The sequence below is a fragment of the Etheostoma cragini genome, chromosome 15 (assembly GCF_013103735.1).
Source record: "Etheostoma cragini isolate CJK2018 chromosome 15, CSU_Ecrag_1.0, whole genome shotgun sequence".
Classification (NCBI taxonomy): Eukaryota; Metazoa; Chordata; class Actinopteri; order Perciformes; family Percidae; genus Etheostoma; species Etheostoma cragini.
In genome coordinates this window covers 22,674,861-22,687,779 of record NC_048421.1, presented here as the reverse complement: position 1 = coordinate 22,687,779, position 12,919 = coordinate 22,674,861, and the positions used below count along the sequence as shown (strand labels likewise).

Genomic DNA, 12,919 nt, shown 5'->3' with positions numbered 1-12,919 from the left:
CCCCCCCCCCCCCCCCACATCATCACATACCCTTCACCATACATAGATAGGCATGGGGAACTTTCCATCAGATTATTAGGCTAACTCAAATAAACCACGCCAATCTCTAGAACATTTATTTATGTACAATACATTATTCATTCACAAAGAAAATTGATGTCCTTAAACGGTTGGATTTTCCTATTTTTTTTTCATTAAGGCATAGAGAGTCAATTATGTAAAACATTCATACAATATGAACATGATAGCTGATATTGTGCTAAAAGACTGAGCATAGTAGTTTTATCTAGTATTATCAGTATGATCGGGTAACTGGTATTGGATTCTAACGATACTGTACGCCTGTTTGCCTGCTGAGCATACATACTTGTTTGGGTTATAGGGTGAGGATTAGATGGCAATGTTGGCTGTGGTTAATAGAGTGTCGATTTCAAGCAGGACAGAGCTGCTACCGTTAGCCCACACCCTGGACTGGATGAAGTAACACTTGGTCACTACAGTAGTTAAGCCGGTTAGCAAGACTTAAAGGTTCCATGACATGGTGCTCTTTGGATGCCTTATATAGACCTTAGTGGTCCCCTAATACAGCATCGGAAGTCTCTGAAGGGGTGAGGGGTGGTCTTGACCAACTGCCACTTTGCTCGTTTGAAAGCCATGATGTCTCTCTCTCATGGATGGGCCAAACTCTCTGGGCGGGCAAAGCAGAGAAAGGTAAGGCAACCTTGCCCCTTGTGACCTCATAAGGGGCAATATTCCAGCTCGGCCCATCTGAGCTTTCTTTTTCTCAAAGGCAGAGCAGGATACCCAGGGCTTGGTTTAGACCTACCTCCATGTCTAGCCACTTGGGGGACCATAGGCAGGCTGGGAGGATGCATGTTAATGTTAAAAAAACTCAAAGTGGAATTTTCATGCCATGGGACCTTTAACATTTGCAGTTAGCGTTCCAGTAGATAAACTGTCATCAATCCATCCTTTATTCCTTGGCTTTGGCTTGACAGGCCATGTGCCTGGTTACAGTTGCTAAACTAGGACTGGACAATAATTGTTTGAGGAAGGGGTTTAGAAAAGGGCCAATTGTTAAAGACTAATTAGGGCATTATACAAATTGGGCAAGTTTTAGCTGCTCTTTGGCATCAGTTAATGTTGGCCATATTTTAGCCTGTCTGAAAATTAAAAAAAAAAGAATAGAGCAGTTAGGTTTTTACCAAGGGCGAGGGAAATGTTCAAATATCTAGCTACTGATGGTGGCCGGACCCTAACACTTGATCTAAGTAAATGGTGACTATGTCTATCCAGCAGTTTAAGGGTACCTTATCCTTAAAGTCAGTGTGGTTCTGGAGAATAGCCCGTTGGTAAGTCCCTGTCCGAACGTAGTCCTGCATCATGTTCTGTTGCTGGGAGAGGTAGCCGTAAAACTGCAGAGAGAAACAACACATTAACACCTAGATGATGTTTTGCCAATATGATGTTTTGTCAATATCGTCCTCGCCGACTCTGAGGACGTAAACACATCACATTTCAATAAGTCAAATACAAGACTTGGTCTTCTGGTAAATGTCAGTTACAAGTATAACTGTTAATAATTTGTATAAATAAAAGAAGAAAATCACATCCAAGCCTCTGAGTGGGCGGACTACTGATTGATGGACAGTTGGGTCAGGGCGGGCTCAGAGACACTATGTAATGTAGGCAAACTGTAGCCAAATACAACGGCAGTGGTGGTAAAGAATAAGGACCAGGGCAGACATTTCTGGGTACAAGTATGTGCAACTAACTAGCTATATTACATATTATATGATGTTAGTGTGGGCACTCGTTCTCTGCGATTGTTTGAAAGAATTAGATAAAGGAGACAGTAGCGAGACAACTTTTGTGGCGGCTGTGGCTCAGTGGTGGAGCGGCCGCCTGCCAATCAGAAGGTTGAAAGTTTGATCCCTTGCCCTGCAGTTTGACATGGGACTGCAGGGCCAGGGATTTGACACAGTAACAAGATCTGCGCTGTTTATGACATGTCCTGTGTTCTCATTTGAAAACGTGAACCCTGCAGGTTACGTTTGTATGTTAGTCTCATAGAATGGTAGAGCAGTCGTCTGCCAGACGGCAGTTCCCAGTGTCCCTGAGTGAAACACTGATCTCATAAGCAGGTGGCACCTTCTATGTATTAAAGTGTGTGCATTTCCATTTCTATGTGAGTTACGTGCGTCAAAGTGAGACTCTTTGTGTTGCTGACAGCCGCTTTACCACTGGCACACTATTTGGCTTTAGGCAAATAGTATGAACTAATATGTAAATGGACAGTTTTTATACGACAATTCATACACTGTGGCTGAGACTGCCGTACACGATGCCACCTGCTCATCAGATAAACACTCACACACACACTGGCAACTCAAGGACACTTTGACATTGTACTGCAGGGACAGACAGGGAACATCTTTATGGGACTGACATCCAAACATACGAGTCTTCCTTCGGGGTGTACATTTTCATCCTTCAAAATAAAACACAGGACATCTGCAGATGTTATTACTGTGCCAGAGTTGTATTTCAGCAAGTCTTGGAAGGTGGATATGTCTTATGCGTCATGGAACTGAATAATGGACGCTTTATATAAAAAAATATTAATATTCCTAATGAATATTGTGACACTATAAACAATAGGGTAATACAAAATCAACAAATTGTTTGCTGAAATTAAAACAATTACAGGAAATCCTTTAACATTTTTCATGGACAAATTGGATATCTATCCGTTTTCTTTCATCTAGCACAATAGACATCAGTTTTGTGTCTATTGCAATTTGTCGCAGCCTTTTCGCAATGTGTGTGTATATAAACACACACACACACACACACACACACACACACACACACGCACAGTGCAGCCCTTAATTTTGCAGCTGGTCTGTGCTTGCCATCAAATGATAGAAGAAAGCATTGTAGTGCATGAGAGCGCCTGTAGTCCACGCCTTTGTTAAGAGCCTCTCACCTGGAAGTACTGTACAGCAGAGGAGTCCTCTGTTCTGTCACTGAAGACCGAGGGCTCGCTGACATGTCCACGACTGTTCTTCAGGAGGTTATAAAAGGACTGAAAGTCTGAAGCGGACATAAACAATTAGAATCATGAACAATTACAGATGATAGTTTACACCGGACACTCTTGTTACATGGCAAGACAGTGAAGTCCCACGTATTAAGACAGTTACGTTTCGTGTTTGAAGTTCATGCTTGAACTTGTATGAGCATAAATTATAATAATTTTTTTTTTTTTTTAAATCGCCGGTATTGTCCAGCGAGCACGCAAGGTATTTCTCTCCTATGGTCGACAGTCACCTCTCTCTGAATCGGTTTTGTGAGGAGCAAAGGAACAGCCCCTCCCCTCCCCATGTGCTTAGGCAACAAATAAGATGTTGTATAGCTGTGTTTCAAAGTGGGATGAAATCAATGACAAGTGGCTGAAAAAAAGTAAGAATTTTTCTAACGCTTGCCTGGATTTTCTGGCATTATTGTGTATTTTATTGTTGCTTTGAGTGTAAAGCACTTTGTAACGCTGGTTTTGATACGTGTTATACAACTGAACTGTACTGTTACATTGTTACGTACAGCCATGTATCAGCCTCATTGTATTGGGGTTGTGTGTGTGTGTGTGTGTGTGTGTGTGTACCTGCAGGTGAGGAGAACTGCAGCAGGACGCTGTTGCAGCCCAGTGTGATGATGAATGACTGCTTCCCCACGCGGCTGCACTCCGTCTCCCTGGAAACAGAACACTTGAACACACTCGCCTCGTCTCCTGGAAAGAAAAAGTTGGGACAGTATGAGACATAGGAGGTACTGGGTTTTAAAATCAGTGCCAACCATGGACGTAACAATTATCGTTTTCATTTAAAATATAATTATCACAGTGTGGAAACGGTGTGTTTAGTCATTCCCATGGTTGTATTTGTAACTTGTTCATACTTGAAATTTATTTTTAAGGAATAAGGCACTTTTTTCTTATTATTTCAGGGTTACTTTGAAGTGTTCATGTGTACAGTTTTACATTTTAATTTTGATGATGAAGAAAAAAAGTATATAATTAGGGGTGTTTCTTTGATTTGTTTCCATGTTGTTCTTCATGTCTCAGCTTGACTTTATGGATTTGTAGAATTTAAACTGGCACTACTAGAAATGTTCCTGACGAATAAGCCGTTTACATGCTAAACCCGTCTTCTTCTGAGGTTAAAAGTTGCACTTTTGATAAGGTTTTTCGTAATATAATAAACACTGTTCCACTTTAAACTATTCCAGCTTGTGTAGGCCTATTAGTGCTTTCTGAACACCCTTTCAAAAATGCCGCAATAATACCCAAAATCCTGATCATTTTGGTCACTATAACCGTGAGGATTCATTTTCATAGCGTTGCGTTCTGGTGCCAACAACTGCTCAAACTTTATTTCTACATTTTGAAATCTGATGAGGGTTTGGGTTTTAACATTTGACTGCCTTGGTAATACAAAGCAATGAAGAGGAGCTGTACGTGGCTGACTTGCTGAGGCACGACTCATTTTGAAAATGTGCATTTTCAGGTTTAAAAATGCACCTCCCTTTTGTTTTTTAAGCATTTTCCACAACAGCCACCGTGATGGTTTTCTTGCTGCAAGGCAAATGTTCAGCCTGACTTTTCAATTTCAGATGCAACACACTTCTGTGTGGGAGAGCTAGATAAAATGCAGCTTCAGCCTCTTCAACTCCATCCGTCACTCGCATTATGTGGAGGGATAATTTAAGAGCTTGAAAAATAACAGGAATTGACCGATCAATATGCAACCACTACACCTTAAGATATTTCTATTTTAAATATCCTGTGAAAGAAAAGAAATCCACACAATCCCTGTTTCGTAATATACAGCAATTCCAATTTCAAGAATACGTCTACGTCGCAAAACTTGAAAAAAAAAAAGTTACAGGGCTGAATGACTTCAGGGCTAAAAGATATAGCTGGCATTCTTCTGAACGTTTCTTGTTGTCAAACAAATCACAACAAAGTCCAAAAACAGTGTATTTCAAGACTTACATCTTGACATAGGGCCCCAGGTTTGACTCCGACATGCGTCCCTTTGCTGCATGTCACCCCCCCCTCTCTTTCTTGTCTTTCATGTCTAAGCAGTCTCTCATCCAAAATGCCCCCCAAAAGGTTAAAGGTCCCATAGCATGATTATTTCCCTTTTTTAACATTAATATGCATTCCCCAAGCATGCATATGGTCCCCTCAGCGGCTAGAAACAGATATGTATAAACCAAGCTCTGCCTTTGAGAAAATTAAAAGGTCAGATGGGCCGTGCTGGAATATTGCTCCTTATGACGTCATAAGGGGCGAGGTTACCTCCCCTTTCTCTGCTTTGCCCGCCCATAGAGTTTGGCCGACCCATGACAGAGAGACATCATGGCTTTGAAACGAGCAACATGGCAGTTGGTCAAGGCCACACCCCCACCCTCCACCCTCCACCTCCTATGTTCATGAGTGGTCTCTGGAGCGTGTACTAGATTCAGTTCTTACTTCAGAACAAAGCCGCAATAAGAAAACAATGTTGGATGTCAAGATTTGCGTTAGTTAGTTGTGTTAGTTGGTGAGGGAGACCCGATGTTAGTATTGCAGTCATCTTTTTCTATCATTAAACACTTAAGATTCTAATTTCAAACAATCCCAACAAAGAAAATAAAAGTGGAAAGAAACCATTTTTGAATGAAAGCCTCTCAAAGTTATATCTGTGGTGCCCCCCCCATGCTAACACTTCTCCAGGCAGGAGTTCCTCCTGGTCGTGCAGCAGGCCCGATACGACTCATAAAGCTGCCTGATCTAATCCAGCACCTATCAAGGGATTAAGAGCAGCACTTTAGATCAAGAGAAGCCCGCCACGCGCCTCAGTTCCCCGGCGACAAATCAACCACTTACACGGTTGACCAAGTGACACCAAGAGAGACACAGGTGATCCAGGACTAGTGGCATGTGACTTATTTGGGGTTTAATTTTGATCTTTGATACAATACTAGTATAAAGAAAAACAATACCCCATGCTCGTTTTGATACCACAGTTAAACAAAGAAATGTCTTGCCTTTTTTAATTAAAGGTTCTATGACATGATGCTCTTTGGGTGCATTTATATATAGGCCTTACAATATGTTTTACATTATACATGTTTAATGAAAGCATATAAGTGCAGATTGGTGAAGTGTTCAATACATGTTTGTAGAAAAACGTGTGTATTAAGAAATCATTAGCGTTACATTTTTATCTTTCAAATTGAGGTTTAAAACAAGCACATATCGGGCCACATAAATGGCCAGCGGATGCCCCCGATTTCAAAGATGGGCAAGAGGAAAACCCATATCGGTCGACCTCTAGGAACCAAGACTGAATATTTTTAGAACAATCCCCATCCTTAGTGACACTGTAACCGACCTATATGTGTAAAATCAGTGGACTTCCGGTTTTTATGAAGATGCAGGACAGTCTCGTCACAGATTCAGTTCTCATGAAAACACCATCCCTCACTTCTGCAATGCAGTGAACCTGGACCGAATGAGTTAGTGCAGCTGTCGTGTTTGTCGAAGATCAACTTCACTCATTTGTTACGAAGTCGCTTCCTCCTTACTGATTTGTTTTTGCTGTCTCAGCAACACAGGCACAGATGCTATGGTTGGTTCTGCTGCTCTACATCATCAATATACACAAACGTGATTGGACAGGACACAACAACAGAGTGCCAGCCGAAATTAGTCTGAATAAACAGCTGTAGAGTTGTGCTTTAGTGAATATAACTTAGACCTGAACATGACCAGATGGTAAGAAACAGGAGTTGTAGCATCTTCACTGTTTTTTTAATGTAGAGATATTTGGTGTGATTGGAGAAGCGATTATTTATTTTTTAAATCAAGGCACGCCTTCCTAGTGCTTTATTGTCATGAAGCCCCTTCATTCCCACTCACATAAACTGCATACACTTGCAAATATGCAGCTAAAATATCTACGCTGTGTTTCTCAAAGCTCCATTTACACTAACAAATCATAAACACCATAATGGAGAAAAGGGATTATTTTGCAGGTTACGTTTTGCAGCGGAACTCTTAATTTGTCTTGTGTTCTGAATGGGAAGTTCTTTAAAAATGTTCAAAACAGGAACAGTATGATGGGAACTTTCACAGTTCAAGGTGTTTTCCCTGTTGATTTGTTAAACTGTCTTTAAGTTCAATAAAAGCAACATCTTGCCAAAAGTCAATGAGTTATGTTAAATAACTGGGATTACAATGATGACCAAAAATAACTGATTATGATTTCTTTCCCCATAACTGAGCAGCCCTACCGCCATGTCTCTGGGAATAGCTGCAGTCTATATTTTTACAGGGTTATAGCAAGGTGATTTTAATGTTAATTTTTTCTTATCATATTTCTCACTAAAATCAGATCTACTTTTACCCAAATCATATGTTGTGTGGCAAGACTTATGTTTTTTTTATAGCTACTTGATGTTTTTAAAGCTAGGACTCTGTATTGTGAAAACTGAACGGCTGGATTTTAATTAATTTATATTAATCACACAGGGAATTTTTAGGTTAATATTGATGTTGTTAATAAAAGACAATTTGGCAATCAACATATTTAACTCCATTACCACAGAACATCCTAGCCCAAAAGGCAGAAAGTTCATCTTAATATCAATATATTTTCGAATTTCCCTGCTAGGGGTAAACCTTATCTAATCTTTTTTAGTGCCGTACTAAATTACACTTTCCTTGTCTAATTCCGGAAAATCCACTCTTGGATGTGGTTTAAAGAAATGGCCTGATGGATATGCAGGATGAAGGGATATACTTTATACACTGCATTTGTAAGCACATCTTCTGCCTTTATTATCATATAGCTGTTTTTTTCCTAGGGCCCATTCCCTTCATAAGTTAATGTTTGTTACAAGAGGTTTGTGGGGGGGATTCTCTCAGTAGCCACCTAACTTGATGCAGAGTTGCTCAAAGGTCTATAATGTATGTCGGTGGGCTTTTCTTTAACCCGACCTGTCTGTAAGACAGGATGTGTGATTGGTAACATAGTGAACCATGTCATGTATGCGGATGACTTGGCTGTTGTCTCTCCTATCCGTGCCAGGTTTCAGGAGTTGTTGAATATATGTACCGATTAAGGTGTTAAATTTGATGTGAAATATGATGCCAAAAAGAGTTTGGTTAGGATCTGTAGCGTGAAAGAAGATAAGGATCTTATTTTCCATCTGGCAGGGCAAGTGCTACCTGCCGGTTGTAAAATTAAGTATTTGGATTACATCTTAACAGATCAAATGTCAAATGATGAGAACAAGTGTAGGCAGTGTTGCATCTTATATAACATGCTCCACCGAAAGTTCTCTTGGTGTTCTAAAGCTGTCAAGATAAACCTCTTTAACGCATATTGTACTGCTTTTTACAATTCCCCCTTGTGGGTTATGTTCAAAAAGGCAAGATTCAATAAGCTTATAATGACTGCTTGCGCATTCTACTCAGAAAACCAAGTTGGTGTAATGCAAGTGAATTGTTCTGTCAAGCAGGAGTTATTACATTCTCTGCTTTAATGAGGAATCTGGTGTATAAATGTATTGGTCGCCTGAATTTTTCTTCTAACTGTCATTTCCCATCTGATGGACCCGAGGTTCAGTGCTTTGCGATACCAGTTACCCTTATGGGATTACTGGTATAGCTGTATTGTTTAATTGGTGACTGTCTTGTGCATTTGTATCTTTTTGTTGTTGTTGATGTTTTATGGACCACGAGTCTAATAATAAAGGTTATCTATCTATCTTTAACTTGGCCATCACCGCAGAGGAGGCCTGCGCAGCTGTTCCTTTTCAGCGGGACATCCCATTGAATAAGAAAAGAGGCGGAGGAGTGAGGCGTCTCTGATGCTGCCTCCATACAGGAGGGAAGCAGGCGGCGGGCACCCGGCTATTGTCCCAATGAGAACAAAGATGAATGCATAAGTAATGAGGGCCCGGTCTCGCTACGCCAGCTAAAACGCCAAGACCGCTTTGAAAACATGCAAAGTAAAAGCTTTATAAGTGTATGTGTTTACCCGCCGTATTGGGCTACGAAACGGGCTACTGGCTAATTGTAGCGCTAAAGCAATGGCAGCGTCTTGCACCGTGGTGCACGGCGGTCAGGAGGAGTGATGCCCTCCGGTCCAGACAAGCTAACTCAAAGCTAAAACTGCTAAATTAACATCACCAGAGTCTATTTGGAACACTCCAGAATAAGTTAAATGTGTATTATTTTTATTATGTGACAAAATAAACGTTAGTAAACTGGAAAATACGTTAGATGCGAGAGGTTCTGGGGCTCGTTAGCATAACATTGCTGAACCTGGGCTTTGTTTAACTAGCATTAAACTACTCACAACTTAACGTTAGCTGCCCTGCTTACGGAAGTCACTAGCAAACTCGGCTAACGTTACGGTCGGTGCATGCGTTATATTTTTGTCGAGGTTTTCAAAGCGGTGGACTTGTGCAGGAGCTGGGAGGATGAGGTTTAAGCCTCAGTAGTTTTAAGGGCTCCCTCGTGATAAGTAGTGGGAGGCGACGTGGTCTCCCAAGATGGGTTAGCTTCTCAGTGGCTAAAGCTAGCTACCTATGGCCAGATTAGCTGTATAAGCATTAGCGCTGTATAAGCATTAGCACTGTATAGCATTAGCACTGGCCGTTAAGACAGGCCAAACAGCTATAGAAAAGGTCAACTCACCATTGGAGAGATTGATGAGGGCAGCATCCTGGGTGCTTTTGACTTCTAACCGCAAAGGCTGCTGCTCTGAGTGTCGCTGTATGTCTCCATTAGCGTCTCCAATGGAGAGGAGCCGCACGCCGGGAAACACCGAGACCGCCATCTTCGATCTGGAAGTAGAGACAGGTCGGTGGCGCTCACATCCAACCACGCACTGCTCTCTACTGGAGGCAGGCTTGGCATCAACGCGGCGACGAGCCAATTCAACAGCGCCACCTGGTGGCTCAAAGTGGGTATTGTGCAAATACAGGTGACATACGTCACGACTTTAGAAAAATTGTCTGCACCACAAATAATTATTGCCGGTAAAATGAAGAAAAAAAATATATATATGTATATATATACACACACAATGATATTTAAAATAAATAAATAAAAATTATTACCGGTGAAATACATCCATGGCATTACCCTACTACCACAATTACATTTAAAGGCCTTACGTTAGTGTAAAATTACTGGAATAATTGAAAACCTCAGAAAATAACCAAAACATGACAAAATAATTGTTAATGTTATGTGTTATGATACATTAAGTAGCATCCTAAACAACAAATATTCCTGACATACTGTAGGCCTATAAAAGGTCATGTTGCCATGACGTATTTATTGTAAAACACTTGTTGGATTCTTTATATTGCATTATGTGCACTCAGATATGACAGGAAGCTAGGTTTTCTCTTAAAAGAAACTATTTTCTATATTTTCTTCAGTCCTATCTACTTCTAAATGTCCACTTTTCAGCTTGTGATTGTAATACAACATATTCATGTTTTATTCCACTAAATGAACATGGAAACCCTGAAGATTTTGTCAATGGTACTTTAGTAAGGTCACCTTTATGTTTCAAACATGGGTTAGTATTCTATGCTCATGAGAGTTCAGATAATAACATCTTGGGAAAACGAGCACTTGAAGGTAACATCAAGATTATGTTATCTTATTTTACCAGATAAAAATTTGCAGTGAAATAAAAGTTTGGTAGAGTTAAATATTGTTGGTATTTGTAAAAGAAAAACTTTGATGCAAAACATTCATGCCAGATACAGCTTCAGACACGTGACAAAACCAAACACATAACTTTTTTAGGGTGGATTATACAAGATAAGCATCTTATACAACAATATAAACATTACACATCCTCATTTCCCTACCAAAGTTTTATTAAGCAGCCTATGTTTGCCTAAAAAAAAATCATTTAGATTTGTATGAATTGTCTCTGTGCTTTCTGCTTTAAAAAAAATGTCAGGTGGTGTAAATGACCCCTTTGTGTTGTGTTTTAATTTCTGCTTTGGGCAACGTTCATAAATAGAAATAAATCAGATAGAAATCTGATGTTTGCAAATGTGACTTTCATAGGGCTTTTCAGTCATCAACTCCAGGATATTTTTCACAATATAAACCAGTGAAAGAAAAGTAGTTCTATTATAAAATCAGGGGTAAACAAGTGGTCAAAAATATAGTTTACGGATATAGTTATCAAAACAGAATAAGCCTTAAGGCCTGCCGTGTAAATCTAACATAGAAAGAGCATAACATCAAAATATACATTTATGTTGTCAGCATTATTCCTGCATTTGTGTGTGTGTGTGTGTGTGTGTGTGGGGGGGGGGGGGGGGGGGGGGGGGGGGGGGGGGGGGGGGGGGGGGGGGGTTGACTTCTTTATCTTCCGAGGCAGCAGGCACATGAGAGAAATCCACATTGTAGGCATCTGCTTGAGTGTTTTGCACTCCTTCAAAGCCCTGAAAAGAGAAGAACTACATTTAGCTTGAAGAGCTGTGTCTTGTGCTCCAAAAGACAGCAGGCTCGTTGTTTAGCAGTTGCATGAGGTACAATAGAAAACTCATTGGAGGGTCTGAAGAAGACAAATTTAATAATCTAAAAATATCGGCTCAATTCAAGCGAAGCAAAGGGAGCTACACTCACACGTCAGAGGAGGACACATGACTTGGGAGGCCTGAATGGGTTATCACTGGAGGGCACCCCGGTGAGGAGAGGGTCTTTGTGGGCATTTTGCAAACAGAAGGTCTTCAGTTCTGCAGCGGCCTGAGAGACCTGTGAGACGCACATCAACTGGTTTAAGAAGGAGCACTAAAGCTATTGTGACCTCATAAGGAGCAAGGTTCCAGATCGACCCATCTGAGCTTTCATTTTCTCAAAGGGAGAGCAGGATTCCCAGGGCTCGGTTTACACCTATCGCCATTTCTAGCCACTGGAGGGGCCATAGGCAGGCTGGGGGAACGCATATTAATGTTAAAAAACCTCATAAAGTGGAATTTTCATTCCATGGGACCTTTAATCTTTAGTCTATGGAATCCCCCTGCGGCCCCAAAAAGCATTTCCCAAATTTGCCACCACTGTAAAAGAGACATCTGTAACTGTCGAACTGCAAACACGGTTGATTATGAATCTCTGGTTTTTGAATCCCTGGACTTTTAATGTTTAAAAATGTCAATCTAGCCAAGTAAAGCTAAAAACCTGTGTCTTCACAATGTAAAGTCCTTGGGCCGCATGTTCTACATCCATAGTGTGACTTTCTTCTCTGGTCAGGATGCCAATGCTCGTAATATATGTAATATATTTACATAGCGTGCATAATTGTTAACTGCTATATTAATGTTTTGAATGTTGTATAAAGGAACTTTGAATATCCATTTACCTCCCACAAGAGCCCGACTAATATATCGGCAGGCCGATATTAGGCATTTCCAGAACTATCTGAATCAGCATTTATAATGACTGATAAAGAAAATATATATATATATATTCATTAATGGTCAATTTCTTTAAAAAATGTAATAAAAACGGACGGTCAACCATGTTATAAGCGTTGGCGTTGCATAGTTTGTCCACCAGAGGGCACTCTACAACGTCCCTGTTGGTAACACTGATTATTTTATTTTTATTTTTGGGTGTTTTCGTTCAAAAGGACTAAGTTTTATATCTTAAGTTTGTATTTTTATACATTTTATTTATTGGAAATTTTATATATTTTGATGTTCCTCTGTTCTGTTTGTACCAAATTATAATACTATTAGTGAGAACTCATAAATGACTACAAATAAATAAAGTTAGGAAATCTGTTTTGTTACGCATTTCTGGATTAAAAAAAAATAAAATATATAT

General features: G+C 40.3%; 2 protein-coding genes across 5 annotated transcripts in view; both read right to left on the bottom strand.

The window, feature by feature from the left end:
• The window catches only part of carm1 (coactivator-associated arginine methyltransferase 1), an 18,888-nt gene extending 8,874 nt beyond the window's left edge, over positions 1-10,014 (bottom strand). For both annotated transcript variants that reach the window (XM_034893527.1, XM_034893528.1), the window contains exons 1-4: positions 9,755-10,014; positions 3,665-3,790; positions 2,990-3,096; positions 1,311-1,415 (exon numbers count right to left, since the gene is read on the bottom strand). In XM_034893527.1, the coding sequence (XP_034749418.1) occupies positions 1,311-1,415; positions 2,990-3,096; positions 3,665-3,790; positions 9,755-9,896 (480 nt within the window). In that variant the 5' untranslated portion in view covers positions 9,897-10,014. The remainder of the gene's footprint in view (positions 1-1,310; positions 1,416-2,989; positions 3,097-3,664; positions 3,791-9,754) is intronic.
• A 583-nt stretch (positions 10,015-10,597) lies between these two features.
• Positions 10,598-12,919, bottom strand: part of si:dkey-204f11.64 (uncharacterized protein LOC100537752 homolog) — a 4,023-nt gene continuing 1,701 nt past the window's right edge. Inside the window, exons 2-4 of one of the 3 annotated variants that reach the window (XR_004659550.1) lie at positions 11,720-11,848; positions 11,447-11,535; positions 10,598-11,408 (exon numbers count right to left, since the gene is read on the bottom strand). Coding sequence is in view for 1 of the 3 variants with exons in the window: in XM_034893534.1 (XP_034749425.1) it covers positions 11,723-11,848 (126 nt within the window). In the remaining 2 variants the exon portion in view is untranslated. Of the gene's footprint in view, positions 11,409-11,446; positions 11,536-11,713; positions 11,849-12,919 lie in introns of those variants that run through there. The other 2 variants (XR_004659551.1, XM_034893534.1) reach the window with 2 other exon arrangements.